The sequence below is a fragment of the Aquarana catesbeiana genome, linkage group LG06 (genome assembly GCF_042186555.1).
Source record: "Aquarana catesbeiana isolate 2022-GZ linkage group LG06, ASM4218655v1, whole genome shotgun sequence".
NCBI lineage: Eukaryota > Metazoa > Chordata > Amphibia > Anura > Ranidae > Aquarana > Aquarana catesbeiana.
This window is the reverse complement of record NC_133329.1, coordinates 311,311,570-311,330,844: the sequence shown is the minus strand read 5'-3', so window position 1 is coordinate 311,330,844 and position 19,275 is coordinate 311,311,570. Positions and strand designations below refer to the sequence as shown.

Genomic DNA, 19,275 nt, shown 5'->3' with positions numbered 1-19,275 from the left:
TAATCTTGAGGTCTATGGACCTCAAGTCGCACCAAAGTCAGACCAAAGTAGTGCAGAAACTACTTTGAAGTCACTGCGACTTGAAGTCGCACAGATATGAACAGTACTCATTGGAAATCATGGGGTGTGACTTGTCCTGCGACTTTGCAGTCCCAAGTTGCAGAACAAGTCGCACAAGTGTGAAAGGGGATGTCATGAAAACATAATACATATTTCTGCCTATGATACCACAATCACTTTCATAACCTGTGAAACAATGAAACTGTAACAGTGACAGCGCAGACACATGTATGGGAATAAGAGCATATGTGAGGTGGTGCAGAAGAAACAACACAGGACAAAATACACCACCACTAGTTAAAAATGTCAGAAAGAAACTAAAATGAAGAATTAATATCTTCGAGTATTGCTAAAGCTAACAGAAATGGCGAAGAGTGCCTGAAATGTGTTAGTCGGCCATAGATTTTTGTCTGCCTTTCCTGACATTTTGGCAATAATTCTCTTCTAGGGTTCCAATAAAGTAATCATTTTATTTGGCAGTAGGAGTTCTGAGTGCATTAGGGTGTCATACAAAATGTGTGCTCGAGTTCATACCATGCATCATGTTGGCCTAAGACAGACCTGTCACTTGTCAGAACTGGTCTACATGGACAAAGCACAAGTTTGCTTTACATACACGGAGTTATTTATTGAAAACAAGCATGCAGATAAGTTCTAACTTTTCTCCAACTTTCTAAACACACATACTTGTTTCAGGTTAGTGAATCAGAAGTACTGACATTAGACACAGCCAGGTAATTAGCACCTTCAGAAGGTGTGTAGTGATGACTATCCCAGAGCAGATTTCCTTTAGGCCTGGTTCCCACCTATGCAGGTTGCAATTTGCATATTCCGGGTGCATTTTGCATTTTTCAATAATATAATATATGTATATTAAAGTTGTACAGGTTTAAAGAGTTTCCATATAAGTGCAGAATCATCTGACACCAAGAGGCACTTAGAGGGAAAATGGTACAGAGAACGGAGTGCCAGACAGAATGTTGAGAGACCATGAAGATTTATTTCATTGTAAGAAACCAAAAAGACAATCCAACTAATTTTGGGGGTTCTAAGGGACCCCCTTCATTAGGGCTTGTAAGTACTGGTGGGATTTGTAAAGTTACTGAAAGTCCACTTTAAGAGCATTCAGTACCAAGTTTTGGCTACACAATGTCCTCATTGTTGGTTGAAATAGGGGGCTTGGGAGCCTGGTCGCCAGCCAGGACTAACCAAGGAGAGAGAGGGAAGCAAGTGGACTATCTCGGTACCATGCAGAACGGGATACAACAGAGTATATAGACAATCATATAAAATTTAGAAAAGTTTATTGATGCATAATGCATGACAAAGGAAGTCAGTAGTAGATTAAAATCATAGGTGACTTGGTCATGAACAGTGTTTCAACTAGTTTTGCGGACTTGGCCGCTTCATCCAAGTCCTGGTGTGCACATGGCACAGGGAGTCACCAGTGAGGCCTCCTGTGGCGACTGGGGGAGATTAACAAGTCAGGAGGCTGGAGTCTAATTTACCGGTTGCCACAGGTAAAGTTCAACTTCATTAAATTTTGGATGATGGTACAACCTCTGTTTTAACACATATACCTATTGTACTGTTTCTAGAGGCCACCCTTATTTTTCTCATTGTTGGTTGAAAGGATTTTCCAACAAACCAGACATTTTTTGCAATAGGCTTCATCTTCAGGAAGGATTGATATGTAATATACATGAGCTGTTAATAAACATTTATAACGGTTTGGGTGCATGGAGATCATTCGGTTGTCTGTTCTTTAAGCTTTTGTCAAAACACATAAAAACAATCTGCTCTCATACATTAAACAATTTGTGGTTTTGGATTGTAGACACACCAAACGGTTTGTTGCTTGTTGGCTCAGGACATCTAACTGGTCATTATGGATTATGATGAATTGGACGGTTTGTGGTAACAAGGCTTGTTCATGCTGGGGTGAATAAACAGATAGTTCAGTTCTCCAAGCACCTGGCTTTTCTGTCCTTGCAGTTACCTGTTTCCCACTCCTCTCTCATTAGTACAGCTGACAGTGAAGGAGGGGATAGTCCTCCCACCTCTTGCCAAATTACAGAACGAAGGACATTGAACAATAAGGACACATCTGTATCCATACATCACTGTGTCAGCCTTTCCTGTGCAGGGCAGCACCCTGTAATCACAGCAGTCCTACCACCTATCAGGTGCGGCTGTGCTTCAAAGCCTTCTTCTTTCTGGCCTTTTTTCTCGTAGCCACGTACTATCCACCCCTGCATCCACAATTTATTGCATATTTTCAGTATCTAAATGTATATGAGAAATAGAATATGTTTAATGTCATGTCACTATTTAATAATAGCCTCTTTATTTATAAGATTATTTCTCTCTCCTTGTTCTCCTCTTTTCAGTGATAAGAATTTAGGAAGAAACGCAGAAAAGGGAGACAAAACCTTGCTGCTAGATATGTGAAGGGAACCTGTTACATACTTGGCAGCAGTCATTCTCTGACTTTATAGTTCTATCAAAATCTTCAGTCAAGAATTTCGTATTTTGTCATATTCAATTAGTGGCCTTTTTAGAAGGTATGCCTGCAGATACAAGGTCAGACTTGCCCAAACTTACAGGAAGTACACAATGTTGAAGAGGGTGGCCTACAGAGTCTGAAGACCAGTCCTAGGATTCCATGTCTGTCTTTTAAGAACTGCATAATCAGGTTGCATTGCCATAAAATGTTCAGAAGTAGATAACAAAAGGTTGAAAAAAAAAATTGCTAGGTTGGCTGAATAAACAGTAAATTCCCACTTCAATGTGTAGCTGATTGGGTCAAAAGTTAAAGTGATTGTAAATGATCACCTTGTAAAGCAAGCAAATGAGTTTAAAATAGAAATTAAAGGCAAAATATTTTTGTATCGATATAAAAAACATTATAAATACCTTTTTTCCCTTTTTTATAAGTGATCACACTCCCTCTGTTCACAGCTGCATAAGAGCTGGGGGAGGAGAAAAAGCAGAACACTGAGCTTCCCAGTGACAGGTTGTGCAGGGGGGGGCATGTCTCAGGCTGAGTTCCCAGCATAGCTAGAGAACTGACCACAGTGTGTTCTCCTGCATAGTGTGGTTAGCTTTTATTAGGAAAGCAGAGGGACTGGCAGGATCACCAGGGATTTCTCACAAAAGAAGTCAGTGTCATTTCAGAACAAGATAATACCAGTCCCTCCCTCCAACAGAGAGATCATTCCGCACGCATCTGGACTAGTGGGCGGGGCTGGCGCCTCACCCTGGCCGGATGTACAACACAGAAAGTACACACATACAGGAGGAGAGAGCAGTAAGTCATCAAGAATCAAGTTATTATAAAAAAAAAGTCTGCGGCGGCCGCAGACATTGCAAGCACTGGTCACGGACACCAGTGTCCGTGTGCAGACACCTTGCTGATCCCTGTCCAAGCTGCATTTTACAGAAATTAAAAGAGACGTAAGGGAATTTTATTTTTTTGTCAGATTTATACTTACCTCGGTGGATGCATCATTGGCCCGATGCTATATCTGTCCCCTGGTGCCTCTTCACTGAGAACCAAGTGATCTAACACCGCCGATCGCTTGGTTTTCAGAGCTCCGTGAGCAGAGAGCTTTAGACTGTCAGTCACCGCTGTCTGCTCTGTCCGCTGAGCTGTGGAGGGGGCGGAGGGGCCATCTCAGGATCTCAGTGGCTCGATGAGCGGCTGAGCTGGGTGTCAGTCCAGGCACCTGACAGATCCAGACTCCCATTGTCGGAATGACGCAGTGCCTGGACTGATTTATGTGACTTTGGCCCGCTCTCTGATGAAAACTGGTCATAGGAGTGCAAAATGAATTGTACTCCTGTGATCCATAGGAGAAGTACAACCAAATGAGCTCAGGCTGTACTTCTCCTTAAATCAACATTGATCATTAACCTCCCCTCAGCCTCCTCCCCTCCCCCAATCCAGCCGGCTCATTTACTATTCTGAGATGCAATCAAAAATGGTGTCAGTAGAACAATAGACAGTGTCATATTTTTTTTATTTTCTTACAATTTTATTTTTTAACCACTTCCCGCCCAGCCTATAGCAGAATGACAGCCAGGAAGTGGTTCTGTTATCCTGACTGGGCTTCATATGACGTCCAGCAGGATAACATGCTGGCGCGCGCCCGTGGGGGCACACAGCGATCGCGAGTGCGGCGTGTCATTCAAAGTGTGACAGCGCTGAAAGCTGAAAATTGTCCTGGGCAGGAAGGGGCGAAAGTGCCTGGTATTGAAGTGGTTAATTATTTTTTACAATTTATGTTTTGTATTTTTTTTTCACAATGATTGGGGAGGAGGTAGTGGACAGTGACAGTGACAGTAGGGCAGTGGATAGTGTCAGCAGTTTTTTGTTTTTATTATTTTATTATCTATTATTTTTTACAATTTTGTTTTTTATATTTTTTAAATAATTTATAAAAAAATACATTTTTCACAGCGCTTCTGGGGAAGGGGGTGGGGGGTGAGGGGGGTTATGGGGCAGTGGGTGGTGTCAGTAGGGCAGTGGACAGTGTCAGTAGAGCAGTGGACAGTGTCATTTTTATGTTTTTTTTTTTTTTTTAACAATTTAAAATGTTTTTCATTTTTTTTCACAATGCTTTTTTTTTTTTTGGGGGGGGGGGGGGTTGGGACTGTGGACAGTGTCGGTAGGATGGGGGTGGGGTGGTGTCAGTAGTTTTTTATTTTATATTATTTTTTTACCCAATTTTATTTTTTATCACTTTTTTCAAATTTATTTTGTAATATTTATTGCATTTTTATCAGCTCTTTGGTGAGATATCAGACCCCTGACATCTCCCCTTTGAGACATAGAAAGAGACTGAGGACACAGATTCCCCAGTCCCTTTCTCAGCAGCTTCAGCATTGAAAATGAATGTACAGGAGACTGAGGCTCCTGTTCATTCATAAACTGAAGAAGAGTAACACACAGTTTACTCTGCTCAGTTATCAAAGGACACAGGAGCGATCACTTACTGTGTCCAATTCAGAAAAAGAAGGAGCCTGTAAATGACATATTTACCGGCCCCTTGCTCCGCTCTCCATCCGAAAACATACCACACAGCAGCCGGCGGGAGAGGAGGGAATCTGGCTGCGGGGGGACGGAGGAAGAGCACACAGCGGTACGGAGGAGGAGGGCACAGATGTCCTGAGAACACGGGGGCTGAGGAAGGAGGAGGACATGGCGGACATTGGGGGGATGATCGGTGTTGCGGGGGAAAGTTGCAAGCACCGATCTCCCTGTATGGCATTTTAGCTGACAGCCGCAGTGCCGCACCAATCATCCCTGGCTGTCAAGGGACAATCTTCCATGTGTGCAGGGTGGGTCACAGTGGCCAACCCCCCCTTCGGGGGCCCGTGTGCAGTGAACACCCTGCACACATGGATGATACGCTGTACGATGTGCCGGGTGCAGGAGTGCACTTGGCACATCTTACAGGCAGTTTTACAGGTACAGCAGCGCCGGCTAGTGTGTATAGCGACACACAGTTGTGAAGCACACTGCCGGCACTTTACCTGCGCTTTCCTCCCTCCAGCAAATTGTACCGCTAAGGGTTTCCGTCCGTTCGCCCCCCCCTACCGGCCCTGTTTGTATGAATTACCCGAGACACAAATGGCAGAAGCTAGAAAGTGCTACCCAGTCACTGAAGGACAGATAAAACAAAAAATAAATATATTCTAAACTCGTTCTCTACGATATAGCTTCACATAGGTAAAAATGTATTCAGCTGTACTCTTGTATACCCCCCATACTATCTTTAGGCATATACACAAGCAGGAGTCCTTTATTGAGGCATTTTTGGACAGATGAAGGCATCCCATCACTCTGATATGTTTTTATTAGATTTTGAGTGAGACATATACAAAATTCAATACATAAAAAGTGTTAGAAAAGCTCATTATGGCTTCACAGTGTGGTAATCATCATAAATAGACCAGATGTGAACTGATATTGGGTTCCTTCAGAAACAGACCATCAACAATCCTACTTCTTCTTTCCTTTCTTTGTGCTTTTCTTTTTCCCCTTTTCTTTTCCAGTGTCTTCCTCTGCACCAGGTATTGCTTTGCTTTTCTTCTTCCCAAGCGGAGTCTTGGAGTACCAGCTCTGTAACAGAGAAAGGCCATTAGAAAACACTGCAATGGACCACGAGTTAAGCCGTAGTAGGAAAAATGTAAATGTAATAATCAGTCTGCACAGCCTGTCACATTATCAACACACATTAGGTTTAGTAGACTACTATGAAAAATGAATCAATACACTGTTTTCCTACCTGTAATCTACAGGAAGATTAGAGAAATATAATCAGGGGTGTAAATTTAAAGGGTTTTTCACCATCTTAATGCCCTACCCACTTGTCATTTTAATAATAGTCATAGATGAGCAGGTCTCACACAATGTCAGTGGGCAGGGAGAGATATGCCCATCCTCATTGGAGTCTCACACCACTGGGTCTCGCCCAGTCTTCTACCCAATATGGCCATAGATGCAGAGTGCAAAACAAATGTGATAACAAAAAACTTGCCACCACCCTCATCTATAGCTGGTTATCACAGTAAGCGGCATTGGAGGGCTAAAACAGGTAACAGCAAAAGCCTGGGGAATTCCAGGAAAAAAACAAAGCCTACTTACCACCAGCTCGCAGACAACCGAATAAACCTGTCTAACAGTATGCGTTAAAAACAAGGGTTTGGTCCGTACGCATTTGCAAATGCATGCGTGAGCCACAGAGCCACGTCACGGAACCCTGGTATCTGTGGTCCTAACACTAAAATATGAGTGTCCCCACAGTAGAAGCACATACATTCTGATGGATAAATGAGGGCAGGTGGACTGAAGGGGAGCCCACCCCTTTTTAAAGGTACGGGGCACACCAAACACCCAGCAAATAGCAGCCATTGTGCTATTTGCTGGGTGTTTTGACACTCATATTTTAGTGTTAGGACCACAGACATCAGGGTGCCGTGACGAGGCTCTGTGGCTCACGCATGCATTTGCAAATGTGTGCAGACTAAACCCCTATTTTTAACGCATACTGTTAGACAGGTTTATTCGGTTGTCTGCGAGCTGGTGGTAAGTAGGCTTTGGTTTTTCCTGGGCATTCCCCAGGCTTTTTTTGTTATCTGTTTTAGCCCTCCAATGCCGCTTACTGCGATAGCCAGCTATAGATGAGGGTGGTGGCAAGTTTTTTGTGATCACATTGGTGTTTGTATTGGTCCAGCAACGCACCAACATCTTTGCAGCCATTGTGCTATTTGCTGGGTGTTTGGTGTGCTCCTGTACCTTTAAGAGGGGGTGGGCTCCCCTTCAGTCTACCTGCCCTCATTTATCCATCAGAATGCATATGCCTCCACTGTGGGGACACTCATATTTTAGTGTTAGGACCACAGATACCAGGGTGCCATGACGTGGCTCTGTGGCTCACGCATGCGTTTGCAAATCCGTGTGGACTAAACCCCTGTTTTTAATGCAGACTCTTAGACAGGTTTATTCGGTTGTCTGCGAGCTGGTGGTAAGTAGGCTTTGGTTTTTTCCTGGGCATTCCCCAGGCTTTTGTTGTTGCCTGCAAAACAAATGCCCTAGCATGCCCCTTCTGCCAACCAGCAAAGAACCTTTTTAAAACCTGATAACATATAACAAAATCAGGGTTCTTACTCTACCTGTGATTTTATTCTACCTTATGAGATTGGCTAATACTGGCCCCTAAAGGAAAATGACTACCTTTTGTACACTCGTTATCAGGACATTACATCAGTTCTCCTTAAGGGTACAGTAACAGAAAATAGGATCAATCGCAGGCAGCTGTACTGAGCAATACAAAGCGCGTTGCAGTAATGCAGTAAACTCATACAGAAAGGTTTGCTCCCTTTTTCACAACAGAAAATCATCATTCAGTTTAGCAGAGAATTTGCATGTTGCTTTGGATGAAAAGTTTAGAGGGTCTTGTTGCCATTTTGTGGTTTACCTCTACAAGCTCTGTCACAGGTAATGTTCCCATTGCCTGCAGATACGGAGCTGGCTAGGGTCATCTAAAGTGGAACTGCAATAGATGCAAAAATGAAAAAGTGACCGAAGGTCCGCTTTAATGTGAACACTCTAACTACTTTACTAACCAAATGGACAGTGGTATCACATATTGTTAACTATAAATATACTGTATTTGCTGTGTACTGTTGGGTACAAGTGTATGAGGATCATTGACAAAGTAAAAGGTGCAAAACACACAGAAGCACACTCCTGGAAAAAGGTGGAGAAATCCGGTGTCCATGACAACTGTAATCTGCATTAGAAAAGTGACAACTGGAACCGGATTGGTTGCTATGAGCAACAAAAGTCACTTTATTTTCATGCAATTTTGATAACAATGTCTGTCCTTCTTTTCTGATCCTGTAATTCTAAGGAATTATCATAGAAGTCATGTTCAGAATAGTCACCACACAGGCATTCCATGATCCGCACCTTGAAAGCTTCCTCCTCCTCCTTGTACACTGGCTCTTGTCGAGATAAGGAACCCATAAACTCTGATGCTGCCAAAGACTTGCTAGAAAGCTGCCTGATCCTTCTCTCATTAAGTACTGTATCCACTGCCTGCACCATGTGGCCAGGGGTGAATCCATCTGTGATCTTTGCTAGGGCACTGAAGTTTAGAGACATTGTGCTGTCCACTCGTAGAGAGATCAACTGCTTCCATAACACTGGAAGAAAAACATAACAGATACAGAATTAGAAAAAAGCCATCACAAATAAAAATAACATCACAAGTTCCTAGGACCAGAAAGGAGCACAAAGGCTTAGATTGCCCTAGCAAGTACAGGTCCTGATGGATAGCTCCCTTATAATAACAGAAGTGCAAGTCTTCATAAACTAGAGCTAGTAGCAACATTTATTTTTCTGGCATACAGCAAATGATGGGCAGATCAGTGCTCAAGTATTTTACATTTTACTGGTTGTTTTTTAGTGGATTTTTATTTTTTGTCATTATTTTGACACTTACATTATATCATCAACTGTCACAAAACCTACTTTTAGGGGTATATTGTTAAAAAAGTGACATTCACCAAACATTCACTGCATGTGTATCTTCATGTGTTTTAAATGATAGTGAAGAGTTCACCTGCAGTAAATGTTGGTGAATATCACACCCCTTTTTAAAAATTTGCTCCTATGCAGTTAATACATATGTTGACATCATCGTGTGCACAAAAAAGAGAGGGGTTGTTCAAATATTTACTGACACTCACCTTACATTACAGCAGGGATATGCAATTAGTGGACCTCCAGCTGTTGCAAAGCTACAAGTCCCATCATGCCTCTGCCTCTGGGTGTCATCCTTGTGGCTGTCAGAGTCTTACTATGTATCATGGGACTTGTAGTTCTGCAACAGCTGGAGGTCCGCTAATTGCATATCCCTGCATTACAGTATGTTCCCTTTGTACTGTATAATAAATGTAGAGCTACCTCTGTAGGAGCCGCTGGTATATTACCCAGGTCTTCCACACTTTTGCCCCACAGTCAGGCACAAGGTAGATTTACACAGCCAGGTGCACACACTTTCACTCGTTGTCTTCAATGATCATTCTAGGGGTTGTTTTTGTTGTGTTTTGGAGAACTTATATAGGGAAGGGGATTTAGAGGGATACTCCAAAAATAGAACTATTCACATCAGAGGACATCTAACTGATCTTTTGGTTAAGCTCTGGTGAAGTCACTTGCTGAAAGCAGATAGCAGACTCCTTGGCAGTAGCAACAAACCAGTTTCAGGATTGATCAAAGTTCTTTAGTAGCAATAGTAACTAGGTAAAGCTCTTCAGAACACTAGCCAGCGTTCTCTTGTCTCGACCCTTTAGCAGACTATATAGCACACATATAGCACACTAGAAGAGGTTAAGAGCACAAGTCTATAGATCCTTTATGTTGTTTGTACTCACAAAATGTTCAGGGACAGCTGGTAGCCTCCTTCCAACTTCCAACACCCACTTCCAACACTCTATCTATACCTGTGATGCCAGACCATATCTTCAATAGACAGCCCCTTCAGCCAGCTCTGTAGAACCAGGGTCACTCTCTTTAACTTCAGGCCCTCAGGTCACCCACATGGCAGCTGGTGCCTGGGAGAGGCAGCGTGCCCCTTTCCAGACTGGAACTCTCCTCTCCAGTTAAGACCTAGTGCTCATTGCATCCAAAGAAAAAAAATACCCTCTCCCAGCATCCTCCAGGGCCACCCTCTCTGGGATTGGCTAGAGTGGCATTAATATTCATGCTGTGTTCTACATAGCATCCACCTGTTCATCCAGAAGCTTCCTAGGTTGCTTGGATACAGAAGAGGCCAGAGGCAGACCAAACCAGCAGCTGAGCACACTGAGCAGGCTACACTAATCAATTACACCGCTCTGTTAAGCAGAGAGCTAAGTACATTTCCTTAGCAATTCTTCTGTTAATCAGGAGAACAGAAAACAATATCACACTATTCCTAACAACTACCTAGGAGGGTGCTACATAAATAATGGATGATGTAAGTTCATAATTTATGAAAAGTACTAAACATAAAGTCCAGTTACATATTGCAAAAAAGATAAAAATCTGCTACTAACTTCTCAGAGTAACCCCACAGCAATTGTCAGGCTGAGATTGGGTGTGTCAACATTATAATCTGATCAGGCTATATGGTACTGTGTAGTGCTGTTGTCCTTACATTTATTAGGTACAACATACTGCAGGGGGCTTATTAGAAAGATGATGTTTATTCATGATCAAATAACCAGGCTGAAGGAGTTAATCTACATTATCTAAATAATAGTATTTTTGTAATCAACATAAAATACATTTCTTGGAGTCCACCGGGAGACACAGGAAGTCTTTCACCTACGAGTTAAACTGTTGCCTACAAAAGTACTAGACACTGGCAAACAACAAAACTGTAGATAAGCCCAGGATAACCTTTCCTTCTACCATTCCTCAGCTTTGCTGCAATGAAGTACAGAGAGCATAATCAGAAACACAGAAAGGTGGGACCTGTATATGAATGGACTCCAAAAAAAGGATTCTACAGTGAGTACAAAAACCCCATTTTTTTTCTTGTCTATAGGAACATAGGAAGTCTTTCATCTTTGGAACATCAAAACACAGATCAACTGAGGGATGGGCAACACAGCAAACAAATACTAACATGCCCATGAAAAAACAGCAGAGAACTGGACACTACTCAAAGAGCAGCCTGAAGGACCTTATGTTCCAAGCGGGTATAAGATGAGGCCGCAACAACCAGGTGGCAGCTTTGCAAATCTGGGAACAATTGCTTGATGCTGAAAAGTCCAAGAAACGTTCACAGATCTAGTAAAGTGTGCTTTGACAGGAAAGAGTGGAACTCAATCCTTGAGACCAAAACCTTGGATTATGGCTTGTCTGGGATGCCTAGAGATGATGGAATGAAAAGTCAGAGCCTCCTTACATAGTCCATATGTAATTACAAAAAAAAGAATCAGTTGCCCTGAAGGAAGCAGTAGCTGAGTGTTAGACTCTCACAGTCTGAACCACATCCAGACAAAGGAAGGAAATGTATTTTGCTGAAACAAAGTAGGACAGAGAGACAGAAGAACAATGTTCTGGTGGAGGTAAAAGGCAGAAATTACCTTGGGCAAAAGGAGGTCCTAGTCCTCAACACCACCTTGTCCCTGTGCAAACCCAGAAAGGGTCCTTTTCAGGATGAGGCTGTCAGTCCAGGCACTTGTCTCACAGAGGTGATGGCTACAGTGAATACCACCTTGTGGGTAAAAGTAGAAAGAGGAAACCCTCTCATGAGTTCAAATGGTGGTTTCTTAACTGCACAGAAAACCAAGTTTAGATCTCATGAAATCACAGGGGGGGGTGAACATGGGGAGCTGCATGGTAAATTTCCTTTACAAATGCCTTAATCTAGGAGTGAGAGGCCTATGGTCACTGAAAAAAAGACATAAACCTGTTGAGAGCAAAGCACTGGTCTAGACCCAGCTGCTGAAAGGAGAAACCCCTAGGGTGGAAGCACCAGGTGAAGTATGCCTTTCAAATCTGATAACTGACCTTGCAGAAAGCAGCCTTCTTAGGATTTGGTATTGTAGAAATTAAGGATTCTTGACTTAACCCATTTCTAAAAAAACTGGGCTTTAACAGCTATACTGCGATCATGTAGCATGATGGTAAATCAGCCCTAGAGAGAAAAGATCCTGACGATTTAGCATAGAAACATAAAAACGTAGAAAAGTGACGGCAGAAAAAAGACTGAGTAGGCTATTTAGTCTGCCTGTTTTTTTTTTTTTTCTTTGTCATTAACTTTTTTGTCTGTTCTGATCTATCATTGTCTCAATCATGTTTCAAGCCATTTACTGTTGACTGTCTCACTACCTCTGCTGGAAGTTTATTCCAAGCATCAACTACCCTTTCAGTAAAATAATAATTTCTAGAATTAGTTTTGAACTTTACTCCAGTTAGTTTGAAGTCATGTTCCCGTGTGCAGAGCACACAGAGCATCCACCAGGAGTTGTACCAGTACAACAGACCACATCTTTCTGGGTCAGTCTGGAGCAATAAGCATCAATGGAATGCTCTCCATTTTGATCCCGAGAAGCAGAAGAGGGAGAAGATTTTGGAGTGAAAGGCATATTTTAAGGTGTACTGATGCCACAGAGCCACCAGAGAATCCACTGCTTCCGATAGAGGATCCCCGAACCCAGAGACAAACCTCTCCAATTTGTTTTAGAACCTGGGGGCCAGGAGACCCACATCCAGACTCCCCCACCTGTAATACGGGTCCAGGCAATGTTGGCTGAGGAAGCCTGCCTGCCAATTGTCAATACCTGAGTTTTACACATCAGACATATCAGGAATGTGAAGCTCTGCCCAGGACATGATCCAATCTAATTCTATCGCAGTGGGACTTCTGGTTCCCCTTTAGAGAGCTAATGTATGCCAACGCGGCAGTGTTATCTGACTGAATCCAGATCAGATGTCTTTCAAGCATGATGGTCTCAAGACTGCATTGACAGACAAATTGCCCATTTCAGGATGTTTTTTGGGAGACAAGATTCTGACAATGAACAAGTCCACTGCACTGGCAAAGTGCCCAGGACTCCTTCACAGCCCAACAGGCTGGCATATTTTGTGGGGATTTTTGAGAAGATGGGAAGGAAGGATTTTTCTGATTTCAGAGCCAGATTCCTGAGCTCCTAGGTCAGGAACAACCTGATCCTCAGTGCCAAATGAATCAGTCTGTGCAGGGGCTTGAATGACTTATCCAACAATGACAGAATTTTGCATTGTAGAGGTCTGGAATGAAACTGTACAAATGGCACCTCCTCAAAGGAAGTAACCATCAGGTCCATAACTCTCATGCAAAAACAGAGAGTTGGATGATGCCTGAATTGGAGAGCTCAAATCTAAGACCAGAGAGTCTGAAATTTCTTCTGTGGAAGAAATGTTCTGTCCTAAGATTTGGCCAGTTCTAGACGCCGATACTCCAAATGATGAGTTGGTTGCAGCACCGATTTGCGAAGCTTCAAGATCCACCACATGGGTTCACATGACCTGACAGGAGACCGATGCAAGAAATAATCCACAGATATCTTTAGCAGATCTTCACAACTGAAGTTTAAAGCTACAGCCATATGCCCCATGCCTTCTAAAATCAACCACAGCATTTTAAGGGAATTTGACCAGTCATCCATGGTTTGGGACAATAAAGTCACAGCCAGCCGTGGGGTGAAAAATAGGTATTGTCAAAAATAGCATATTTCTTGAGAGGACTTTCAACTGAAACAATTCCTTGGTTACTTACAGAAAGGTGCATTTTTCTCAGTTGCTTTGTTAAGGCAGGTTACTGCCTTGGGAGATGCTTGGGGGAAGCAGACAGCTCGTCAGGGGGGTTTTAATAACCAGTGGGTGCAAAGGGCAAGTCTTCGCAATTCTGGGGGCTCTAAAGGACCCAAGACTGGAAACAGCACTAATAGAAACAAGAGGCTTATTTTTAAGTTACTGAGTGGTGTGCATCCTCAGGGAAAAACCTATTAGACAAAGTTTAGAGCAACTGAGGAGCAGTCTCAGCAGCGAATGGCTCAGAATCTGAGGGAGAAAGTGCAGGAGAAAGTGCAGAAGCGTGCCTGTGGCCTTTGTGGTCATAGTAGGCAAATAAGTGATTTGAAACATAAAGTCTTGCATGACTGTAGTGAAAACCTCAGCATAAAGTGCATAGGAACCTGTCACATCTCACAGAGGTAAAGAGGAATCTAATGACAGGATAGAATCTAGGAGCAAAGGTCAAAAGGATTCCAGGCTGCAGCGGTCCACACCCTCTGGAGGTGTGCTGCAAGCAGCCTCTGGGCTATTAGCAGAGTGTGAGCTGAGGGCATCTGTTACAGCTGGACCATCACCCCTGTGTCTAAAGTCAGACATGTTGTGACCATGGGTTGGTAAGGCAAGGTAAGGCTCAGGGTGAGAGGCAAGGGTTCAGGTACTCATGAAACCCAGAGTCCTGTAAAAAGCTGCGCTAAAATTATTAAAAGTTCATATAAATGACATCAAGGGGATTTCTCCAAGTCCTTATTTCAAAGTGAAAACACCACCACCGTGCACTTCTAAGCAGTAGTGACAATCCACCCTAGTAGTAGAGCCTGCTTACCAGATGGCAAGCATAAAAGGGCAAGTGGCTTTAGCCTAGCCAAGGCCTTTTAGCTTGCTGACGCTCCCGGTGTTCCTATGGGGGGTAAATCTCCAGGCTCCCTTATGTTATCCTCATGTCGCCATTCAGACAGGTAAACCTCCTGGGAGCAGAGAGGCCCCATCAGAAGATCTGGAACACAGACATCCCTCCAGTCATCCGGGTTTTTCATGTTGAATGGCGACATGAGGATAACCTAAGGGAGCCTGGAGATTTACCCCCCATAGGAACACCGGGAGCGTCAGCAAGCTAAAAGGCCTTGGCTAGGCTAAAGCCACTTGCCCTTTTATGCTTGCCATCTGGTAAGCAGGCTCTACTACTAGGGTGGATTGTCACTACTGCTTAGAAGTGCACGGTGGTGGTGTTTTCACTTTGAAATAAGGACTTGGAGAAATCCCCTTGATGTCATTTATATGAACTTTTAATAATTTTAGCGCAGCTTTTTACAGGACTCTAGATTTTGGTGTGATCGCACTATATGCTGCTGCTTATATGTTTTTGTGTTAGCGCGGTTCTTCCTATTTTACACTCATGAAACCCAGACAGCTGGCAGCAGGTGAGGGTTGGATGGCTGAAGGTGACTGAAGACACTGTAGGTGGGAACCAGGTACAGACAGAAGTTCTATGGGCTTTCTGCAAGTAGAAGATGCTTCTTCGATGCTTTATGGCAAGAAAGAAAGTGCAGAGCACAAGTACCACACACCATTCAGCACTTCCGGAGCACGATCCAACTAGGGCAAATACTGAGGCAATGCAAATGTCTCTGGACCTGAAAAGCACTCCACAGCTAACCTTTACCAGAACAGAATCTGGAAAGTGCCCTACATGCAACCTAGTGCCTGACGGTCACTTCTATCTCAAGGCTATTCTCACAATGTCCAGTGCAGTGGGGTCCAGGCGTGGCACTCCAAACTCCAAGCTGAGGGCAGACACATCAGATAGCTGTAATGGAAGAGACAATCTATAGCAGTGATGTAAAGAACAGTCTTGATTTAAGAAGAAAACTGGTGACAACAAAAATAGGTTAGTCTTCCACACAGCACTACTTAAGAGGAGACATTCATTCCCTTAGGGCACTAGCATAAAACCGAGGGTAACTGGTAGTACAAGGGGGTTATCATGGGTTAGCCTACAGTATTTTTGTTTGCCAGTATCCAGTCCTCATGTGGGTGGCAACATAATCAGAATATGAAAGAATTATTGTGTCCTTCAATGGACAAGATAGAATGTAGTGCATATATTGTGTATCAGAGTTGTGTGAATTACAAAACTGCCTGATCAGAATCACCAATTTTTCGCAAATAAAATATTGACATATAGGTAATTCAACTTTCTATTTGGCTGGATATTAATTTGCATATATGGTAGCAACCATAAAGGAGGAGCCAACATATTTATTCTGGATTTTAATAATCCATCCTTACTGAACTATAAAGTAAAAAAGAGAAAAATTAATGGATTCAACTTCTCACCCAGACGTGCGGCATAATCAGGCCTAGGTACCAATACAATCTTCTTATATATTTTACAGAAAGGTTTCACTTCAGCATCAAATGGCCTCTGACTAGTACCCACAACTACAATCCGATCCTCTTCTTTTATAGATTTCAGAAATTTTGGAAGGTCCTTCTTCAATCGTTTGGGATCTAACTGTAACAACAAATACAAAGAACGGTGGGTTTAAGACATTTATGTAAAGTGTGAATTGTAGGTTCAATCGTTTCCTTAGATAGAACTGAAAGACACTCCATTAACCTCCCTTGAATTTTCAAAGTCTTTACATTACTGTGGTTATATTATAATATGAATGTTAAACCACCAGGGGGCAGCAAGTCAATGAAGCAGAACTAACATGTCATTGCTATAAATCTACTTCATAAAAATAAATACAAAGGAAAATCAACTGATTTTGGCTAATTTATTTGCTGAAAACGAATCCTGAATTAGCGTTTGAAGAATGCAGTGTGATAGGTAAAAGCAAAAGCAGAAACTGACTGGATCCCAAAACCAGCAACCCTGCAAGCAGTAAATCACAAACCATACCAATACTAAAGGTGAGCTATTTAACACTGTGCATCCTGCAATGGAAAATTGTACACTACTCCAGGCATTCAGTTATAGACTAGGCATAGACCTAGATGGTGGAATGGACACTACTTTATTGGATGACAAATATGTAGGAATGCAATTACCTGCTTTTCTGTTTTGGGTACTTTCTTATAAAAAGTCTTCTCAGCATCGTCAATCCATATGACTGATGGCTGCAGCTGACGGGCCACCTGTAGTTAGGAAACCCACTATTAATATGATATTCCACATACAGCAGGTTGTTATGAGCAAAATATAAAGAAAAGTCCCTCTTTTGGGTTTTCTGTAATTCTTATAAATACACAGCCAAAAAAAAGTGTGACCAGTATATGCTGATTGTACATACTATAGAGTCTTTCTCCTGTATTGAGTGTTATTCCTACTGTGTTATAATGTTAGCTGCTGTGAATTTTTTGTTATACACAGGAAAGTGTAGTGTATATTGTGGTGCTATATAAATAAACGCACATCATACATCAATGCATGTTGAGCTTCCCAGCATGCTATGTATTAAAATCACCACTAGATGATGTTCTTCCATCATTGCTATAGTGAAGCACATGTGTTTCATCTCCAGCACTTCACAATGGGAATGAGCTGCATTCCAGAGCAACCCCAATATCATGCTGTTTATAATGCTATATTGTATGTGGTACACAGAGATATTCAATACAAAAGGACATATGTTGATATAAAACTGAATTCTGTTTCAGTTCCTTCCTAGAATTATTTTAAAGAATAATTCCATGTTTATGATTTCATGTGTTAAAGACGTTTACATTTTTAAACTAAAGATAGGGGACAATCATGTCCCAAATGTTACTTTTAACTCTTCCCAAATGTTAAATTGCCTACAGAATGTTTACTCTGCCCAGCAATTTTTTTTTTATATACAGTGAATAGGTTTTTATTTAGGAGTATTAAAAATTAACAATGACACAGTACTGTACACGGACATTAGATATATGCATAAGGTCACAAAAATCAGAAGCAACAGATTGAGTACAGCTGGTATTAAAGCGGAGTTCCACCCCAAAATGGAATTTCCACTTTTTGGAATCCCCCCCCCCCTCCGGTGTCACATTTGGCACCTTTCAGGGGGGAGCAGATACCTGTCTAATCCAGCTATTTTGCTCCCACTGCCGGGCATAGATAGCCGAGCCACCCATGGGTATCTACGCTACTTCCGGCGCCTTCTCCGCTCCCCCCCCCCCCCGCTGTCTTCTGGGAGACACACAGGTCCCAGAAGACAGCAGGGACCAGTAGGATCACGCAGCGCGAGTAGCGTATTGCGCAACAGGGAACCCGGAAGTGAAGCCGCAAGGCTTCACTTCCTGATTTCCTTACCGAAGATGGCGCCGGCGCCTCCACCCGAGGGACGGGTCGGCTTCGGGTGCCGACATCGCGGGTGCCCTGGACAGGTAAGTGTCCTTATTTAAAAAGTCATCAGCTGCAGTATTTGTAGTTGTTGATTTAAAAAAAAAATTAGGCGGAACTCCGCTTTAAGTGTCTCAAGTACAGTACATTCATAACCAAATTGAGCAGTATGACAGTCGCATCCAACATGTTATCCTGGGGTAAGGTGGGAGGGAGGGAGGAAGGGGGGGATGGAGAAGAAGCATGTTCTAGAGTCAGCATTTCAAGCATCACCAAAGGTATAATGTAGGACACAGTAATATTGCCTAGGACTTCCCAGTGAGCCCTAGGGCTCTGGACCATTCACGTCGATCCACTATGACCTTATCAAATTTTCTGGGACAATTTCTACTCTCGTATGTCAGTTTATGCAATGGTAGGACAGAGTTAATTGTGGCCGCCCACATATGATGTGTAGGAGGGGTGGGTTGCTTCCACTTGAGGAGAATCTCTCGTCTAGCATAGTATAGAGTATAGAGCATAGAATAAAAACATTTTCTCATGCCTAGAAGCCTCAATACTCTCCTTGTTGCCGAGCAATGCCATGGTAGGATCTAAACTGAGAGACCAGTCACCAAAGGACGCAAGAACATCCCTGCCCAGCAATTTACAGTAAGAATGGGGGAAGCAGAAAATCTGCATTGGCCAGGCTTCCCTAGAAGCATATCTAATTGGTTCTGCCTGGTCAATCACTGCTGTTTTTATCCTGCAAGAGGTTGGTAAGGGATGTATTTTAAATGGTCCCCCTCAGCTCTTCATAGACACAAGCACCTACAAGTAAAGAATAAATGCATCAGTGCTTAGGTGTCATAGTGGAAGTCTTCCTCTGTGGTCATAAAGTAGCATTAGTAATCCACTTCAATCACCGATTCGCCTCAGGTAAGCAGCCCTCTTCAGACTGGGGGCATCTCTATAGTGAACAATGAAAAATAAAAAAAGAGGATGCAAAATTTTGTGCATTACCTTTTTTTTTTTAAATCTTTTTTTATTAAATTTTCAAGTTCAC

The 19,275-nt window shown here is 42.7% G+C and overlaps 1 protein-coding gene across 1 annotated transcript in view; it reads right to left on the bottom strand.

Moving 5' to 3' along the window:
- Window positions 1-5,905: 5,905 nt before the first annotated feature.
- Window positions 5,906-19,275, bottom strand: part of DRC11 (dynein regulatory complex subunit 11) — a 302,548-nt gene continuing 289,178 nt past the window's right edge. Inside the window, exons 17-20 of the mRNA XM_073633646.1 lie at window positions 16,958-17,044; window positions 16,238-16,415; window positions 8,540-8,775; window positions 5,906-6,187 (exon numbers count right to left, since the gene is read on the bottom strand). Of these exons, the coding sequence (XP_073489747.1) occupies window positions 6,068-6,187; window positions 8,540-8,775; window positions 16,238-16,415; window positions 16,958-17,044 (621 nt within the window). The 3' untranslated portion in view covers window positions 5,906-6,067. The remainder of the gene's footprint in view (window positions 6,188-8,539; window positions 8,776-16,237; window positions 16,416-16,957; window positions 17,045-19,275) is intronic.